Raw genomic sequence first — 20,109 nt, 5'->3', positions numbered from 1 at the left:
CAAACATCCAAAGCTTGGCCTTCTGAACGCTGTCCCTTAAGCCCTTCTCCAAAACGGATAGAGAGGAACTTGCTCACCATGCTGAATGCGTTCCTTGGGGTGATCGATAATTTAAGATCTTGCATCACCCTTCGCGCTAATGATAATGGGTGACATCAGCCTCCAAGTCTCAAATGACAAAGGCCTGCCTCACAGAAAGAACACCTCGGTGAGGAGAGCCATCCATGCAGCAACATGTCTAAGTGCCCCGCAGGCTAAAGCTGTGGGCACTGCCTATCAGGGTCAGACGAGAGGACAGCCCCATCTCACTGTGAGCGAGGGTGGCATGCTTCCTGGGCGCATCCTGCGATTTGCAGGGTGTGCACCATCCCCATGGCGATGACTAACCTGGGGTTATTCACTCCACCAGCACAAAGAATAGAAACAGACGTCTCTGAAAAGTAGTGTTCCTTTATATGTTCATTCAGAATGCTGCTCACATGGGGAAGCTATGTGCTTGCCAGTGCTACCAACTATAAAACATTTTACTTTTAGGAGAACAAAAGGTCCAGCCCAGACAGTCTTGTTCTCCTCCTAGGCACTCAAGTGTCCATCAGACCCTAAAAACCATGCCAGACAAAAATGGAGCTGAATTCAAGCCTGAATTCAAGGCTAGCAAAGATTTCTCACTTGGGATATCTTTACATATCTTTTAAACTTAGGATATAGCAAAACTAAGAATGCCTTGTGCGGTGGCTCTAACCAGCTTTCTAGAAGACAAAGTTATTCATCCTTCACTATGTCACCTAGTCACGAGAATCATGGTGGCACCCTAGAGCCCAGGAACCCTTCCTAGCAACCTGGTCAAGACTCTTAGTGACAGTTTCCCAGATTGCTTCATGGCTGCAACATCCTGTCTTCTCTGTATAACCACCATTCTAGAGGGAAGGCACAGACTGGCTTCCCTTGAGCCAGAGAGATGTGTGAAACACATGCTGCTAGCAAGGCCACTGTGCAAAACCTAAGATGGGAAATATTACCCCAGCACAAAAGCAGCCTGCATGTCCAGAATTCGTCCCAGACCCCTTTGCTGTCCTCAAAGCATCTTCTTTATCTAAAGAGTCAGCATTCTCCAGTTAGTTAAAAATATACTACCTAAAAAGACGTTACTTTAAACGTCACAAATACATTTTATTGTAGTGTATTTGAAAAAATGATAAGAAAATCCAATTTAGTTCTAAAGAATACAGCTTGCTTTGTCAAATCATGCTTTTATCAAGAACACTGTCTCAACATAGAACAGGGCAACTTAAAAGTTGTTGCCAACTAGATGTTTCATTCACTTGTGGGGGTTGGGGGCAGGAGAACCTTTTTCTTTCCAAGATCTCTTGTGCCCTCTAGTGGTCTTCTTACAAAAATTAAATCCATCTTTTAACGGTCCATTCTAGAACTTTAAAACAGGTGTTTAGAGTCATTTAACTTCTGATCGTTGGAAAATGTGATTTTTTTTTAAAGTGAGAGGGATTTTAAAATCCAACCTTTCTGTGTGATTAGAAAGATTTCAAAGCATGTACCAGTTTATTAAGTCCGCACCATCCATGCCGCGGGGTTCCATGCGCCAATCTTGGCCATGGTAATTTACAGCTCCTAGAGGACTGTCCACCAAACCACAGGTCTGACGGGGTTTTTTGGTAACAAATTTCCCAGGGTAGGAGAAATCCCCCGGTTAAATGCTGTAATTGTTCTACATCTCCTTTTAAAATGTGTCTGGATCTTCTTAACTTAGAGCTCAGAATGTTACATTCCTAAGAGCTGCTTAGAAGTCAAATTGAAAAGAGCATGAGACTATCAGATGACTCATGAAATCAACATCTGGGGCTGGAGAGATGGCTCAGTGGGTAAGAGCAATGACTCTTTCTTCCAGAGGAGCCAGGTTCAATTCCCAGCACCCACGCCGTTGCTAATAACTGTAACTCCAGCTCCAGTGGGTCCAATGCCTTGTTGTACCAGGTATATACATGGTGCATGGACATACATTCAGAGAAACACCCGTGCACATAAATAAACAAAAACAAATGTAGGACTGTGTCTATTAAAAAAGTAACTGCCTCAAGAAATGAAGGGTAGGTTTTTAATTGTAGTTTGGATTTTTTTGGTGTGGTGTGGTGTGGTGTGGTGTGGTGTGGTTTGTGTAACAGCCCTGGCTTTCATAAAACTTGATTTGTGGGCCAAGCTGGCCTCAAGAAAGTTGTGTTTTAAAAAATAAAAGATTTTTTTTAAAGCCTTGTTTTAAATATTTTCTTTTTACTCTTTAAAGGTTAAAGTTTTACATTTTTTATTAATGCAAATTATACATGTGTGAGATGTGTATGATGATCTGATACAAGCATGCAGCTGTAACAATCAAATTTGAGTTCACTTTCATCTCCTCAAACATTTGTGGAGCTCCTGATTTCCTCTCTCCTAACGAAATTTTCATCTATTTGAGCCAACATGATTAACGAATACCAGGCAGGAAAATTCAAGCTACTTCACAACACTACAGACAGTATATAACCCTTCTCTCAGCCTAGTCTTCCCTAAACCCGCAAGGACTTGGAAAAGAAGCCCCACTATCACCACCACTCCAAGACCATGCCAGTCTTTCTAAGCCGAGAACATCTCATGTCCACCACTGAAGATTAATTAAGCACACTGTAGTTTTTAAAGGTGTGTCCAGGAGCAGCTTTGCTTTGTTTCCAACATAATGAAAGACAGGGAAGAGTAACTTCATTAATTAGTGTCTGAGTAGAAGGGCAGATCACAGCATCATTTTCCACGTGGCTAAATGAAAGAGACAGGAAAAGGGATTATGGTGTTAATTCATTTGGTTCTGAATATGTTGCTAGTTAAATAGCGGAGGGCTAATTACATCCCCAAACCCTTCCCTGGTTTAGTATCTTAGGAACTGTGTTCATCACCATTAATTATCAGTGCAAGTGGTTACTGATGAGACAGATGTCAATGGGAGAAAATAAGAGTAATGTGGCAGCCTGAGAGGCATGCAGCCACGCCTATTCCACCATGTGGCCACGCCTATTCCACTATGCAGTGCAATGTCTGTGTTTCTACCGCTCTTAGGGAGGTAGAGTCTACACAAAGTTTCAAGATTTTAGACCCACAAGTCCTAAAACTCCAATCTGTTCATTTTGGATAGGGGGCTTTTAAAATGTTACACTTTTCTACCTTCTCCAGGCAAAAGTATTGTCTCTAGGTGTCACAGTCTCCACCTGAACTCACTACTGTACCCTCATCTAAAAGTTTATGCCCTCTCCTCATCTCTTTACATTGGAACAATGTCCCTCTTGGGATTTGTTCCTTTCAGATTTTCTGTGGTGTAAGCAAACAGAACAGTTAGCCATCAAAGGCTGAGGATCAGGACGAGTTATCTGAAAGTTTATTTCTAGCTTTGTGGAGCCTGCCCACTGGAAGGCCATGGCCCACTCTATGAAATCTTAAGAGAGGAAAAAAGAAAAAGAAAAAAGAAAAGAAAAGGCGGGGATAAGAAGCCAAGAGAGAAACTGAGAGTGAATAGGAACTACGGATTGCTGTAAATGGGGGTTAGTGTTGTCAACTCGAGAGGATCTACCGTCACTAAGAGGCAAGTCTCTGGGCACACCTGTAAGGGACTATCCAGGTTAGGTCAGTCTCTGGACACAGCTGGGGAAGGGTATCTTGATGATATTTATGGAGGTGGGAAGCCCTGCACACTGTTGGCGGCACCATTCCCTGACTGGGATCCTGGAGTGTATAAACCTAGAAAGGGAGCTGGGCAGGAACAGAGGTTGGTGCTGAAGATACAGTGTGACAGCTTCAAGCCCCTCCTGCCTTTCTTTGCCATGACTGGCTGGAGTCTGGAACTGTGAGTTAGAAGAAACTTTTTCCCTGAATTTGCTTTGTCAGGGTATTTTATCACAGCGATTGAAAAGTTGTAAAATAGTAAGTAAATGCTTCCTAGGAGCCAGGTGCTGGGCTGAGGACAGCTTTTGTCTTTTCTCCTCTGAACAGCAGGCAGTAGGTTTACAAAGAAATTACCTTGCTAAAAAGTGTAAGAAATGGATCGTTTTGATGGGCTGCTTCTATGCATGGCACTTGGAGCACTGCATTTGTAAACAACTGTTTTAATACAAAAAAATGTCTTGGAGAATATAAGTAAGTCTTACTATTTCTCTGGAAAATGATAATTTATAAAATCCAAATGGTTATACTAACTATATGTTTTTTTAAAAAACCCAACAGAAAACAAACCCAAACAAGAACTTTGGAGGGCCAGTAAGAAGGCACAGTGGGCAACAGTGCTTGCCGACAACCTGAGTTCAATCCCTGGCACCCAGACGGTGGAAGGAGAGAACTGACTTCCACAGGTGTCCTCCGACCTCCACACGTGTGCTCTGTAGAATGTGAATTCAGGCACATACACATACACACAAATAGATGAAATAAAACAGTTTTTAAAAAGAGAATACTTTTGGAAATGTACCTCCTTCGTCTGTAGCTTAGTTCGTGCCCCCTACATTCAACCTAGTCTCCCCCTAAAGAACTGTCCATATACTCAGTCGTCCGTCAGGACAATCTCTAAACTGGAAATGCCTTTAAATTTAAGTGTTTTGCTCATTTTAAAATGGAACCTGTAAAATGACACTCATGCACATTAAGCACAACTTAAGACAACAAAATATGGGTTGAGATGGCTCAGCGGTTAAGAGCACTGACTGCTCTTCCAGAGGTCCTGGGTTCAATTCCCAACAACCACATGGTGGCTCACAAACATCTGTAATGGGATCCGATGACCTCTTCTGGTGTGTCTGAAGACAGCTACAGTGTACATAAAATAATTAAATAAACCCTAAAAAAAAAACTACCATTTTGCTCTAGCAAATTAAAAACTTTTGAATAACTGAAAAATATCGAGAGCCTGGAGATATAGTTCATCAACCAAGTGCAAAACCTCAAGTTTGACCTCTAGCTCTGAAAAAAAAAAGGTAAAAAGAATCTTATCTAATAATCTATAGAATCACTGGGTCTAAAGAAGCAGTTGCTGGTTATCATATACGCTGACATATTTTAGCTGAACAATTTGAGAACTACTTTTAAGTCTTAGTACTTCTCATCCAAAGGCATTCCTCTTTTAGGTATCTATTTTATTGAAAATAAAATACCATGGTTAATATTTTCCCATGGTACCTGTGTTATAGAAAAACAACTAAACTTCTGTGTTAGTGTGCCCTTTTGTAACAAATGCCTGAGAAGAACAGCTTAAGATGGGGAAATGTTTATTCTGGCTCACGGATGTGAGACTTGGTGGGGAGGCTGTGAGGAGCTGTTCAGAACATGAACGGCAGGAAACAGAGATGATGCCTGGGCTCACTGTCTGGCTTCCCACTCCGATTCCACTCAAGCCTCTGACTGGAGGATGGTGCTGCCCACATTCAGGATGTCTTCACCTTAGTACATCCTCTCTGGAAACTCCCTCACAAACACAGCCTCCCAGGCACTTAACTGGATCAAGGTGACAATCAAAACCACCACCGTCCCTGTAAGTAACTAACAGAAAGGAATTACAGCCACACAATGGGCAGGCAGCCATCAGAATGAACAAGATGCTTTTTTAATGGCTTTATTATCTTAAGTTATCTGTGACAATGGGGTTGGGTGTGATGTTTTTCATACCTGTACATGATGTATTTTTATTTATTTGCCCGTTAATACCTTCTCTTATCCTCCTCCTGCTGTCTTCCTCTCCCCCAATAAACCCACTTTCTATCTCTTATTATTTTTAATTGATGACCCAATGACTTTCACTGGGGTTGTTTCCTGGAGCATGAATGAGAGGTCAGTCACAGAAGCATGGGCAACTTCCTAGTGGCTACACCGGAAGAAAATGCAGTTCCCTCCCTCAGTAACCATTTGCAATAAAGCTCAGTGATTGGGCAGTATGAGAAGTAGGCAAAATGAGGACTTGGGAGGAGAGAAGGAGAGGAAGGGGAGGAGAAAGGAGACTAGCAACTATGAAGGAGGACGGATGGTTCAAAAACAGTCCTGGGTAACAATTTATGTCTAAAGGTTAGATATTGGGTAACAGTTCTAATTGTGTGGGCATCTTGTTAATTGAGCATTTCCAAATATATAAATCCTTTAGATAATCATTAAACATTAAGAGTCTCATTTCTACTGGGTACCGCAGGCATAGTGGGAATGGTCTGGGCTCAGCCAAGCATCTGGTGGATTAGCAGAGCCATCCGCTACGCTGGAGACTTCTGGGTGCCAGGGCCAGCACTTCTAGTTAGCCCCTGTCAGAACAGGGGAGCAGCGAGAACATGGAGGCTGCCCAAGAACAAGCTGTTTTCTAAATATCTCCCATTACATGTTGTTATTGTTTGTGGAGGAAGTATTTTCATTGAATCCTTGGATACAGGACAGATATGGGGGGCAGGGGAGGTCAACAGTACTTGCATATGTACCTAGCTATAAATAATTCTAATCCCTAAATCTGAGAGTATTATTAACTAAGAGAACCTAACTTTCAAATAGATAGTAAAAATGGCAGGGAAAAACTGAGAGCTTTTAAAATAAAATTAAAATAAAGCTATAATCACTATTAGATTTCCTAAAATATACAATTTTCATTTATGGGAATTTCTCATTTTAAAAAAAACAAAACTGTCAATTTGCGAATGTTATCAATAAAAACGTCTTTAAAGAAGGTGACTTCCCGAACAGCTAAAGGTATCCCTCCCCAGGGGGCTGCCCTTTCTGCCACACACGGAAGAGCAAGCCATACCCACCTATCTGCCTGGTGACGGCCATTCCAGGGACTTCCTGCCTCCACACCTTTGCCTACTCTGCCTCTTTGGTTGAACTGTGATTCATCCCCCACAAGGTCAAACTCGAGGGGTCATTTTGTTTGCAGAGTCTTTCTTTCTTTTATTTTTTTTTCAAGGAGGTATGGTAGGATGTATGAAGGTGCATGATCTTCAGAATACAGTTTGATGAGCATGGACAACTGCACATCCCCCCCACACACCTGTACATTCTCATAGCCACCTGCCCCCTGCATGATTCCCTCTTGCCCCTCCCAAGTCTCACTTTCTGTTGGACCATAGGTACCACCAACCTGACTCCTACAGACTAGCTTTACACATCTTGTACATCATAAGACTGAGGTAATGAGCATATATATATATATATTTTCTCTATCTCCCTTCCTTTGTTCAGCAAGAATCTTCTTAGACTGACTCATGCCATCACTACAAGGGCAGCTTGCTCATTCTGTTCAGTGGGGTAGCATCCATTGCAAGGACGTACCACAGTGTGTACAAGTAAGCACTCAGAGGGCTAGTCTTAGCTGAGGAGGGCATATGAGGCTGTGTTTACTGCTCTGTGTCCTTCCCTCTTATAAACTAAATATTCTTATAGTTCATTGCAGACAGGCCCCTCTCCTCCACTTTAATCTCAGCCCCTTTGTGGCACTGGCATTAACTTCAGGAAACTGCACAAGGTAGGCAAGCCTCCGGTGCCTGCAATAAATAATATTCAGTGCTTCTTGGATTGATGTATGTAATTGGAGGTACACTAAGTACAAGACTTACGGTAAGTCACAGACCTTTGCAACAATCCTGTGCCATGGAAAATACACTACACTGATAACAGATAAACACGTGGCCTCCCACAGCATCAATTCTTTTTTTTTTTTTTTTGCAAATTAGCTTCCTGACAAGTGGCAGAATCTAGATCCGAATCTAGATCTCGACTGGCATCATCACACGCTCTTAAAAATGATGATGTAATACTACATGCTCTTGCTTTTTTTTAAAAAAAAAATGGTCAATTTTGATACTTTTCTAAAAATATTTGTCAAATATGGATTTGAAGAGGATGCAATTAAGTCTCCACAGAGAAGTGTGTAGGAACTTCCTAATGCACTCTTAGTTCAAAGCAGGCTATCGTGTCCTCATAAGTGTAAGCTGGAACTCTATTGCAGGCATAAAGGATCCTCACTTGGGGTCTCAGGGTGCTTCAGTAAGGTGTCCTCTTAGGCTGTCTTGTTGGGAGCACAAATCTCCCACACATTTACAGGAAAACCAAGTATGTTAAGCATCTAGGATTGTCCTTTCAGAGCGAAGAGCATATAACCTGTTTCTCCAGAGATTGGAGGTGATGAACAGCCTGGTGATCTGTCTTATCTGTTGGGCCAGGCCATATCAAGCTTCTATAACCAGGACCAGAGGTGGCTCGTAATCTAAATGACCCTTACAGACAGAGACTCCTCCAAGCTTCCCACAACCAGGATCAGAGATATCTAATCGTCTAAAAGACCCTTATATTACTTATATAGCCAGGGGCTCCCCCAAGTTCCCTCAACCAGGACTAGAGGTGGCTAATAGGCCAAATAACATCTATCTTGTATGTATGACTGAGACCAGCCCAGAATCTTTCTTAGGCTCTTAAGCTAATACAGGTAGCCTTTCTCCAGAACCCATCTTGTTGGAAGCATTGACATGTACCCTGAATTGAGCTTTGATATATTCACCCTCTTTATGCCCCAGGGATTGTATTACACTGGGAAACTTTTTTCCAAACTGTACTGTGTTTAAATATATTGGCAATAAACCACCTGGCCTCAGATTCCCTGAAGTTTGATCCAGGTTGACCGAAGTCATTCTCATCTCTTTGAGGTCCATTGCCCTACTTGCCTGCACCTGCAGGGACCCTCTTTCTCTGGCTGTCTGCAATGGCTCACACACACAGCTGTGTGGTCTGACTAGCATACCAATATGAGGCCTCTCCATTACCGCTATCTCAGGGTGGAAAGCCTCCTGATCCACAGCTGACTTCCTTCAGAGCGAGCATCCAAAGAGAACCAGGCAGAAGCTTCCAAGATGTAACACACTCTCCCACCAAGCTGTGCTGGTGAGAGCAGTGCTCACAGCTTCCCCAAGTCACACAGAGGACACACACAGCCACCAACTGATGGGAGGACTGGCAAAGTCACACTGTAATGGGGGAAGCAGGATGAAAGGCGGAACAGGGCTATCTTGGAAAACGTACTTTGCCATAGCTATACCCTTAAACTGCTACACTTGGGGAATGTCATGGGACACTGATGGTAAAGACTCCAACTGGAAAACTCTTGGAGGCAATAGCATCCTTATTCATTAAGAGTCAGAACACAGGTGGGTTCTACTAGGAAAATTAAGTTGGCAGACTCATCTTCAAATTTGTTTTATTTGATAGTTTTCTAACTCACGGCAGGATTAAGGACTGCACTGGAGAACCCTCTAGCAGTAAATGCATAATTCTGCAGCCACACAGAACCAAATGAAAATCACCAGATAATTATGCCACCAAAGGGGGCTCTAGGAATCCTCACAATGAATGTTATGAGTAGCATAAAAATTGAATCTACCTGACTGAGGATCCCTTAAAAAGTCTCTTATAGTCGGGCAGTGGTGGCACACGCCTTTAATCCCAGCACTTGGGAGGCAGAGGCAGGCGGATTTCTGAGTTCGAGGCCAGCCTGGTCTACAGAGTGAGTCCAGGACAGCCAGGGCTACACAGAGAAACCCTGTCTCGAAACACCCCCCCCCCAAAAAATAATAATAATAATAATAATCTCATAAAAATGGCTGTCCCGAGAGGTTTACATCACACAGGCACCATGCCAACCGTACCTGGCTTTTCGAATATGCAGCTGAGGGTAGTGGTCGTGCCTATGACATATGTGCACTGCAAAGTCTTCGTTATAGTTCAGACATGGAATGTTCCCCACTTGGTCAAACACAGTTATCAGAGTTGAGCCTAGATCACAGAAAGAAAGAAACGTATCCTTGTTTAATCAAGGAATGACTTTAGGACTTCAGAACATAACGTGGTCCTCATTCCACATGGAGCCTTACTGGCCATAATCAAGTACACACAAGAGATGCTTCAGGTCTGGCAGCCATTCTTCTCTGCCATCCGCAAGCGTGCCACTTTAAGCTTGAGTTCCCTGTCAGCACTGGGGACACTGGACTGTTGAGGACCTTACCTAGGCTCACATATGTTGGCACTATGAGGAATATGAAGTACAGTTCTGGTACTGCCTTGAACACAGTCCTGGAGAGGAAAGACAGGGTGGGACAGTGTTACTCACAAAGCAGTCACACTCCCTGCCCCTGAGGAAATGAGGTGTCTGCAGTCACATGGGCTCAGTTGCTCCCTGTCTGCCAAGGCCAGAGCATCTCATGGGCTACTATCTTCTCCCTCTACTTTTCCTTCAATTCCAAAGAGCTGCTCTCCTGTCAGTCTGGTGGAGGCCGAGGGAATAAAAGGGCATGATGTCCGAGCGGCACACCAGATTTCTGCTGACATTAACCTTTGACCTGGCATCTGGATGGTCTGGTGTGACATTACATAGTGACTTGAAAGCTGAGCCCTCCCACCCCCCAACCCGGAGGTCTGTACAGGCTGTCAGAGATGCATCGCCATGACGTGATGGCTCCGCTCATCATCTTTCCATACACCCTATTATTCAGAATGCTACTGCAGGCTGTCGTGTCCATGCGAATTTCTAAAGAGAAGAGTGAGGAAATCTTATTTTGAAAACATGTAAGTTGGTGAGGCTTGACTCCTTCCTAGCCACCCCAATCCATTTCTTTAAGTTACTGTACTACCTGTTGGCAGTCAGAGGGTAGCAGTTTAAAATAAGGGCTTGTTAGACAGCAAATTCGAAGAATTCAATTATTTTCTTTACTGCTGCTATTAAAGTAAGAGGATTAACATTATGATAAACTATAAGCAAATTAAATGCTTTATGTCATTTGAAAAATATTTCGTAGGGCATCTTTCATGATGACCATCTATAAGGTGCCCTCCACTCACCGGATGATCTCTTTGAGGCAGCCAGTGGCATACTCGTCCACAGCCACAAAGAAGTGCATAAACAGCGTATTCAGAGGCTACGGGGATAAAAAAGACGGGAGTGAAAGTCTGGACCTAGACATAGTAGGACAAAGACAAAATGACAAGACACCCAGATAGCAGTCCGAGCCCCCTGGACACTTCACTCACTGCCTTCTGTCTGACTAGCACAGAATTATTTAAGGAAATGAGGACTATGAGTCAAGAGTACCCGGCCCTTGCTCCTGCCCTTATGGATGAATGGTGGGTAGGAAAGAGCCTGCAGGGGAGTGAAATCGATTATGGACTCCATAGTCTTGCCTTTGGGGGTGTCTATGCCAAGTGAAAAACAATCACCCTTTCCCTGGGGCTCCTGAGCCAGCAGCTGCTGCTCTATTCATGAGACACGGGGGAGAGACTCTCTGATGAAATTGAAGGATGGAAGGCAGATGCCACATTAGGAATCCAAAGGCTTTGTTGTTGTTGTTGTTGTTGTTGTTGTTGTTGTTCAACATTCCCAGAGCCCAAATCAAATTATTACTCCTGGGATCCTGAAAACCTGGGAGTTAAAAACTCAGAGAATGAAGTCTCTCACTTGGCTTTCAGCAGCCAAGCTTTAAGAGAGCCCCATCCTTTTAACCTTTGGAGATTAACTGACCTAAACAATACCAGTACTCCCATATAGCCACCTCTGGGTCCCTGTGTTCATGAACATTCTAGAAATAACGCAGATGGAGCCGACTGCTGAGAGTAGTGCTGGTTTGCACTGGGAAAGTGGGAACTCTGTGTTTTTCGATTTCTTAGTAACGCTGCACTTCCCTCGTGTTAGTTTTGGATATTTGTTCCTAGCCTTCTGCAGATACCAAAATCAGTGGCTGCTTGACTCTGGTCCCTCTTTCAAATAGCATAGTATCTGTGTACAACTAGCTTATGTCTCTGTTTAAGTGTGGCTCGAAGGGATGTTCTACTGTGTGGTTTGGAAATAACAAGGAGAAGCTCTGCATGTGTTCAATTCATGTACAATTAAACAACAACAACACTTTCTATCAGTAGTCAGTTGAATCCATGAGTATGCAACCTGAAGATGAAAAGAGCTGACTGTGGTTTTCTAGGTAGCCTTGGGTTACCAACTACATAGCTATATGCTGTCTCAACTTCTGTTAGACAGCGTGACTCAGAAGCACTCAGCAGGAATTGGCAAGAGAAGAATTGTGAGTTTGACCTATAACCTTGAAAATTCCCCAAGAGCACACAGCACAAACTCCAAATCCAGACAACAACGTACAATAGGGTTCTGAGCACTTTGTACGTATTAATCCTTTAACCCCATAACCTTTCTGAGCAGCTGCTTAGCATGGAACAGGGCTGGCCTTGGAGTATATGGCTTACTGCTTGCTTGATTTATGTAGAAAATTTAGGATTTGCTCTCTAAATGTCTTTAAGACAAAAAACATTACTTTGGTTGCAAATGCTAATGGGATAGACAATACGCTGAGGATTTAATTAAGACTTAATCAGTGCTGCTCAGCAGAAAAGTAATGTTACAGATGCAAAGCAAAATGTAACTCCACATTTTCTGGCAAATACATTGAAAAAGAATAGAGTTGGGCTAGAGAGATGAGTCCATGGATAAAAGTGCTTGCTCAGCAAGTGTGAAGATCTGAGTTCAAATCCCCAAAACGCACCGAGAAATGACGGACATGTAATCCACCTGTCTAGAATCCTGGCATTCCTACATGAACATGGGAGGGGGAAAAAGGCAAATGCCTGGGAGCTTGAAGCCCAGCTGCCTTGGGCAGCAGAAAAATGACAAATTGAGGCCCTGGCACAAATACAGTAGAGGCAAGGACTGATGCCTAAGGCTGCCCTGACCTCCACAGACATGCCACGCTATAGATTCAGCAACATTTATACATATGAATGTGCGTGTACATAAACATCCTAGTCATAAGCACACATATACCCAAGAATAAGCATGAATAAGCATGTTAGTTTTAAATGTTTCATTTAATATGTTCATTATATAATTAACACATAATATGTATATTATTGTATTTGATTATTTATTTGCTTTGAGACAAGGTCTTGTGACAGAGACCTGGTTGGCCACTTACTACATAATACTAACTTGAGCTCACAGCAATCCTCCTGATTCAGCCTTTCAATTATTGTGATTTCAGGCATGTGCGACCATACCTGGATTATTAATATAAAAAAAAATCACTAATGGCATACTGCACACATTCTTCTACTGGGTACTTCAAATCTAGTGTATGTTTTATACTTATCACACATCTCAGTTCAGACTAGCTAACTTCATATCCATAATGGCCTCCTGAAATCAAAGGTGCCACACTCTACCAGGACATTTTAAACATTACAGAAAATTACTAAGTCTGGGCTCTGTTGTCATTTCTAGGTCAACTGCCTAGGTGATAGGGGCCTTCCTAGGACCCTCACACAAGAACATGGAACCATCAGTGGGATGTACATATCTGACAAATTCCTTGCTTGTAGCTCTTGTTAATTTAAAAGCATGAGGTAGGCCGTGGGGGCAGCTGGCTGATGGGGCCACCATGTACCTGTCCTGTCACTCTCGCCTCCTGGCTCCAACATCCTATCACTTTGTTTTTAAATGTTGTGATGCTTTCTGCATCAGTTGGGTTTCTCGACCCAAAAACTGAATGACACTGGTCTGAAACCAGGCCCTCCCTTCCACAGTCGGATTGTTCTAACCAATGTGCTTTCTTACTGTGCATGGGATTTCTCTGTCAAGTTCCCTGAACACTGAGATCCAGTCGTCCTGCTTGGCGACATTCCAGTTGGGATAGTCCAGGAAGATGGAGTGGGCCATGATCTCCTCCTTGTCATTGCAGACAGTAACAGCGAGGTTTGCCTTTTCTCTGTGAAAATGCACACATGAAAAGAGACAACCAAAAGTGAGGTGAAGGCAGGCCCCAGGCTACTGGAGCTTGGGACCTGTTTCTCATTACAGCTGGAGGGGAAGAACAATGTTGCTGAAAATTTGGGTGTGCTTGTTCAGGGTATATGAAGTCATCAGGTTGTTATTTAAAACTATATTTCACCAGAAGCACTGTGTTTATCATAGTAAATATCTGAAAGCCTTCCTTGGCACACTGGGCAGAACACTTTCTCCTAACACAATTACAGTGGCCGACTGTCCTTTGCTGAGACTGAGGCGATACTCAGGATATGAGACGTCATGTCAAAAGCCAGCAAAGTCCTGGGCAAACTAGGATGGGCTGGTCTCCTGCGCACAGTGGCAAAGTTGTGTTTACTTTCAGCTTTATTGGCATTCTCATGCGTTTTTTTCTAAGCCCAGAGCCCATGTCCCAAGTTGAAGTCACAGAGCGCCTAAGCATCTGTAGCCATCAGTTCACTTTCTACTGCTGTGATAAACACCAGGACTAAAAGCAACTCAGGGAGCCGGGCAGTGGTGGCGCACGCCTTTAATCCCAGCACTTGGGAGGCAGAGGCAGGCAGATTTCTGAGTTCGAGGCCAGCCTGGTCTACAGAGTGAGTTCCAGGACAGCCAGGACTACACAGAGAAACCCTGTCTCGAAAAACCAAAAAAAAAAAAAAAAAAAAAAGCAACTCAGGGAGAGAGAAGGGTTTATTTCATCTTACAATTCCAGGTCACAAACCATCACCAAGGAAAGTCAGGGCAGGAGCTCAAGGCAGGAACTTATAGGAGAAACCACAGAGGAATGCTGTTTACTGGCGTGCTCCTTGGCACACACCTATGCCTCAGGATTGAACTTTTGAACCCAGGGTTTCACCAATGCTAGCTAAGTACCGTCACGCTATACCTCTAGCTCCTCCGCTAACTTCCTTTTGTTTAAAGTTTCTTTTTAAGTTTATTTATATAGTTTATTTATTTATTTTTTTAATAATGTGTATGCATGTAGAAACCCAGAGGTGTTGGATACCCTGGAGATGGCTGGGAACTGAACCTGGGTCTTCTGGAAGAGCAAGTGCTTTTAAGTGATCAACAATCTCTCCAGCCCCAACCTACCTTTCTCATCCCAGGCACCACTCAGTGTGGTGTGCCCTTCTCTATCAATCAGAACTCAAGAAAATGTTCACAGACACTCCCTCGGGGCCAAGATGATGGAGGCAGTTCCTGAACTGAAGGCCCTTCCCAGATGTGTCACCCTGACAACCAAGTCCTGTCATCATGCAGCGTCAGCTGATAGAGATTCAGAAACAGAGACCCAGAGGGGTCTCGGGTACGCTAAGGTTTCTTGGCACCTTCATCAGTCCTGGTGTGAGATGTGGCACCTTCCAGCATGAACCATGGTAGACTGTCCCAAGGAATTGACTCAACATTCTACCTACCTGCTAGCCCTGTGGCATACCAAGGCAGCAAACACTATGACTCAGTCTACAGCTTATTACAGGAAGAGCATCTGTATATAAACTGACAGACAGTTATCACTTGCTTAGCTGAATGAAATTAAGTATCTTCTTAATGACTACTTCAAAGTCAGATGTCAGGAGTTACTGTGCTTTATGACCACCCCTCAGTCCATTTCCAGAGGATCCAGTGCCCTCCTCTGACATCCAAGGGACCAGGCATGCATTTGGTACACACACAGACACACAGGGAAAACATACACACGTAAAATAAATAAATCTTAAAAGAAGAAAATAGCCAGGCAGTGGTGGCACACGCCTTTAATCCCAGAACTGGGGAGGCAGAGGCAGGCGGAACCAGGGCTACACAGAGAAACCCTGTCTCAAAAAAGAAGAAAGAAGAAAGAAGAAGGAAGAAGGAAGGAGAAGAAGGAGGAAGAAGGAGGAAGAAGGAGGAAGAAGGAGGAAGAAGGAGGAAGAAGGAGGAAGGAGGAAGAAGAAGGAAGGAGGAGGAAGGAGGAGGAAGGAGGAGGAAGGAGGAGGAAGGAGGAGGAAGGAGGAGGAAGGAGGAGGAAGGAGGAAGAAGGAGGAAGAAGGAGGAAGAAGGAAGAAGAAGGAGGAAGAAGGAAGAAGAAGGAAGAAGAAGGAAGAAGAAGGAAGAAGAAGGAAGAAGGAAGAAGAAGGAAGAAGAAGGAAGAAGAAGGAAGAAGAAGGAAGAAGAAGGAAGAAGAAGGAAGAAGAAGGAAGAAGAAGGAAGAAGAAGGAAGAAGAAGGAAGAAGAAGGAAGAAGAAGGAAGAAGAAGGAAGAAGAAGGAAGAAGAAAGAAGAAGAAGAAGAAGAAGAAGAAAAACACAAGTATGAAGTCCATACTGTGTGTAGCACTATTTTTATTACTTGACCTCAAATCATTTGACTAAAATAGCTCATCAAGTCTCTCTCTCTCTCTCTCTCTCTCTTGCTCTCTCACTGTGTGTGTGTGTGTGTGTGTGTGTGTGTGTGTGTGTGTGTGTGTGTGTGTGTGTGTGTAGCCCTGGCTGTCCTGGAACTCACTCTGCAGACCAGGATGGCCTCAAACTCAGAAATCCACCTGCCTCTGCCTCCCAAATGCTGGGATCTAAAAGTATGTACCACCACTGCCTGGCATAAACAAAGTCCCGTGATCACTGTTTCCTTCTTTCCTTCTTTCTTTCCTTCTTTTTTTTTTTTTTTTTTTTTTTTTTTTTTTTTTTTTTTTGGTTTTTCGAGACAGGGTTTCTCTGTGTAGCCCTGGCTGTCCTGGAACTAACTAACACATTCTCTCTCTCTCTCTCTCTCTCTCTCTCTCTCTCTCTCTCTCTCTCTCTCTCTTTCTCTCTCCTACACACACACACACACACACACAGAGCAAACAAACACACTCCTCATACTTTAGCTTCATAATTTTTTCTAAATCAATTCACATTGGGCTTAAATTAAAATATTTTATCAGGAAATTTCTATCACAAATGGGAAACCATTCTCCTCTGCTAGCAATTGGAAGTAACCATAAAACAACACCTTTGAACTAAAATTGCATGTATATGGTGACATCTTTAGGAAACACTGTCCTGGGAATGTTGATCTTCACATGGGAATGTTGATCTTAGCACCTACCACTTCTGGCCCTCTTCATGGGAAGGTACAAATACTGACACAGATCTTCTCCATCAGCCATGGGAGAATGAACCAGGATACAGATGGTCCAAAAGCCCTCTCCAAACCAAGTCTAATGAAAGACAAGTCCTGTAGATTTTAGGAATATAGTATCCATGTAAGGGGTCCACTGACAAGAAAATGCAAGCCCATAACTTCTTAATTCAACAAAGACTTTTCCTCCCTGCCTTCCTCCCTCCCTCTCTCCCTCTCCCCCTACCCCTCTCCCTCTCTGTGCTTTTTGCCCTGGGCCATAATCTATCTGAGACCCATCCCTCTAGTTCCTGTGAAAAAAACACCCATCACACAATCACACACACACACACACACACACACACACACACACACACACAAACAAACCAGCACTCATCAGATACAACCATCACAGCAGTGGTGGGAAGGAAGAGGTGGGCAAGAACTGAGGACAGGGAGCTGCCATTGCCCTGGGGGAGCAAGGGACAATGTGTTCCTGGAATCTCAATTTGAACTTGAAATGCATTTATCCATGGGAACCGTAGGGTGGTGCTTGGGTTCTATAGCACAATTAACACGGTACCATACTGCACAGACATTATGGATTAAATAAGCTTTTGTGGGTTGGCCTGGGAAGCCAGCCAGGAACAACTTTGTTTCAATGGGGAAATGCACTATAATTTCCAAATAGCTGCCATAATAAAAAGAGACTTCTGTAGCATTATCCTTTTGTGTACATAATTTCCATTTGTTACTGCCTCTTAGTCATTGTGCCCTTCTAGGGACAGATAAAAACCATTCTGAGATCAAAAGTGGGGGTAAGGAGGATAGATGAAACCTATTCTGGGGCGGGGGTTAGGGGGAGAAAAACAGCAGAAAGAGAAGTCATGCTTTTTAAAAATGGAATTTAAACTGTCCTCTGTAATAATTCAGATACAGGCTATTGGGACCTTCAATACATACACATAGCATGTCTGTGTCTATACATGATAGATGCATATACAGTATGTACTTCACACAAATGTCATTAAAGCTCAAAGATATTGAATTCCCAGCAATGGAAACCAGAACTCTTTTTCTCTGGAGTAACAAATGTCTCATTTGTTCCACTGGTTTCAGGAACTTTCCAAAGGCAGGCAAAACTTACTTCAAGAGAACTTGGTGGGGATCTTGGTGAGGCAGCACCCTTTCTTCTTTGTTTAAATGCATGAGCAAGAGACCTCAGTGGACTCATCACACACTGATGGGAGGCTAGGACGGGGCTCTGTCCTTCCTGGCCACTGGGTGATGTCTGCTCTCAGCATGGGAGCTTCAGTTCCTGTCCTGACTCATCTGGCTTGCCCAGTCTGCCCAGTCTGCTCATTTTTATCCTGACCAGTTTTACTCATTTCTTTGTGAATGAGGGGGGAAAAAAAAAAAAACTAAATAGATGGGAAAAGAAATCACTGTTTTGAGAAATGTCTCAAAAAAAAAAAAAAAGAATCAGTCATTAGGCCTTGAGGTCAGCCTGGCAAAGGGCCAGGAATAAGCCAGCAAAATCAAAGAGGGATAGGTTTGGGAGCAGATGTTCTGGATGCTTCAGGAAATGAAAATGTAAATTTACCTTTCCTCCTGAAGTGTGCTGGCTTCTAAGGTTGGTCACAACCTTTATAAGGATCACATTTTAACACAATTGTTTCTGGCCTTGAACTCCACAATACTTTTGTCTGGGTCTCCCAAGTGAAAAGAACACAGGCACTGTGCCACCTTGTCTGACTCACAGACTTGCAGCCTCACTACACCTTCCCACAGAGCATAGCTGTACTTTCCTATCTACCAACTGAGGAAGGAACAGTTGCGCCAAGACCCAGCTTACCTTCAGGACTAGCTGGCTGCTGAATGTCAAGCCTTCGTGAAATTAGCACATGACTTAATTAGTTCAGGATTTGAGAAAATGGGCTTGTGGAAGTTTTCCAAAGAAGCAAAAGATCTGTAGGTGGAAGACACACGCCCTCTGCACTCTATGTCTGAATACCCCATTAATGAACCTGCCCTTGAGGACCAAGGAAAAGGCAAGCACATGCTCTGCCCAACCTGCTCCAGCCAAATGGAGTGACTTTGCAGATGTAGGAAGGGAGCAGAGTGAAGATGGACCTAAGTTTGGATGGGAGGATGGAGTTGGAGTGGCTGAGGTGGAAGTAGATGAAGGTAGGCAAAGGCTACTCTAAGTCTAAAGTATCTGCTTATGGCCCAGGAGCCACAGTCCCCAGGGAAGACAGATATTTAGTTGCAGGTCTGTCATCAATGTTAGATACTAACCACACTGGAGCCACAAATTCATCCAAAACTAATTTGAGACTTCATAAGATGGGAATATGTTCACCTATTGCTTTATACATCTATTGTCTTATCTGTACTGGTTTTAGAAAATGGTCACAGCACCACTTATAAAATGGCACAGCCTTTCTCTGAAGCCCTTTCTGCCTTGTCTTTATCATCAAGCTTTCCTGCACACAGGGGTATCTCTCTCTCTCCCCCCACTCCCCACCTTAGGATAGAGTCTCTTTACTTAGTCTTCGATGTTCTGGAACTCACAATGTAGTCCAAGCTAACCTCGAACTCACAGAGATCCTCCTGCCTCTGCCTCCCAAGTACTGGGATTAAAAATCTGCACCACCACACCCAGCACACATGGGTCTCTTTATAGAATTCAAATTGGCCAACCAAGGTCTGAAAATATCTTGGCCATCCTTATACTATCCCCAGAGCTATACCTAGGAATCTTTATTGGAACATGTCTCACTATCGAGTTTCCTTCTTCCAGATGTGTGTGGGTCTTTTGCTTTCCCACATGAATTTAGATTTGTGTTATCAAGTTCAACAATCAATCCTGAGGGAGACTGAGGAGATGGTTGGCTTTGCCCATTTGTGACTTTAAATCTTCATATCTAACAGGCAGTAACCCCTCCTTGATTTATATAATTTTTCCTTAATAGCTTTCAAAAATTGACAATATCCCCCATGAACAAAGGGGTAATCCTGTCTGTTTTAGACTATATACTTTATATTCTTTGGCATAAGTGTAACTATCTAACATTTCCAAACTATCCACAGCTAGTTCTGTTTATGAAAATGCAGTTTACTTTAATGACTTAGCAGCTGGCAACTTTAAACTTTGATGTTAAGTCTAATGAACATTTTTACATATTCCTT

General features: G+C 43.3%; 1 protein-coding gene across 5 annotated transcripts in view; it reads right to left on the bottom strand.

Annotated features, from left to right (window-relative positions):
- Window positions 1-20,109, bottom strand: part of Cfap61 (cilia and flagella associated protein 61) — a 272,260-nt gene that overhangs the window by 244,286 nt on the left and 7,865 nt on the right. For 4 of the 5 annotated variants that reach the window (XM_076929907.1, XM_076929906.1, XM_076929908.1 and 1 more), the window contains exons 3-6: window positions 13,649-13,799; window positions 10,879-10,955; window positions 10,046-10,113; window positions 9,690-9,816 (exon numbers count right to left, since the gene is read on the bottom strand). In XM_076929907.1, the coding sequence (XP_076786022.1) occupies window positions 9,690-9,816; window positions 10,046-10,113; window positions 10,879-10,955; window positions 13,649-13,799 (423 nt within the window). The remainder of the gene's footprint in view (window positions 1-9,689; window positions 9,817-10,045; window positions 10,114-10,878; window positions 10,956-13,648; window positions 13,800-20,109) is intronic. The other variant, XM_076929909.1, reaches the window with a different exon arrangement.

Source organism: Arvicanthis niloticus, chromosome 2 (assembly GCF_011762505.2).
Source record: "Arvicanthis niloticus isolate mArvNil1 chromosome 2, mArvNil1.pat.X, whole genome shotgun sequence".
Classification (NCBI taxonomy): Eukaryota; Metazoa; Chordata; class Mammalia; order Rodentia; family Muridae; genus Arvicanthis; species Arvicanthis niloticus.
This window is presented reverse-complemented; position numbering and strand designations above follow the sequence as displayed.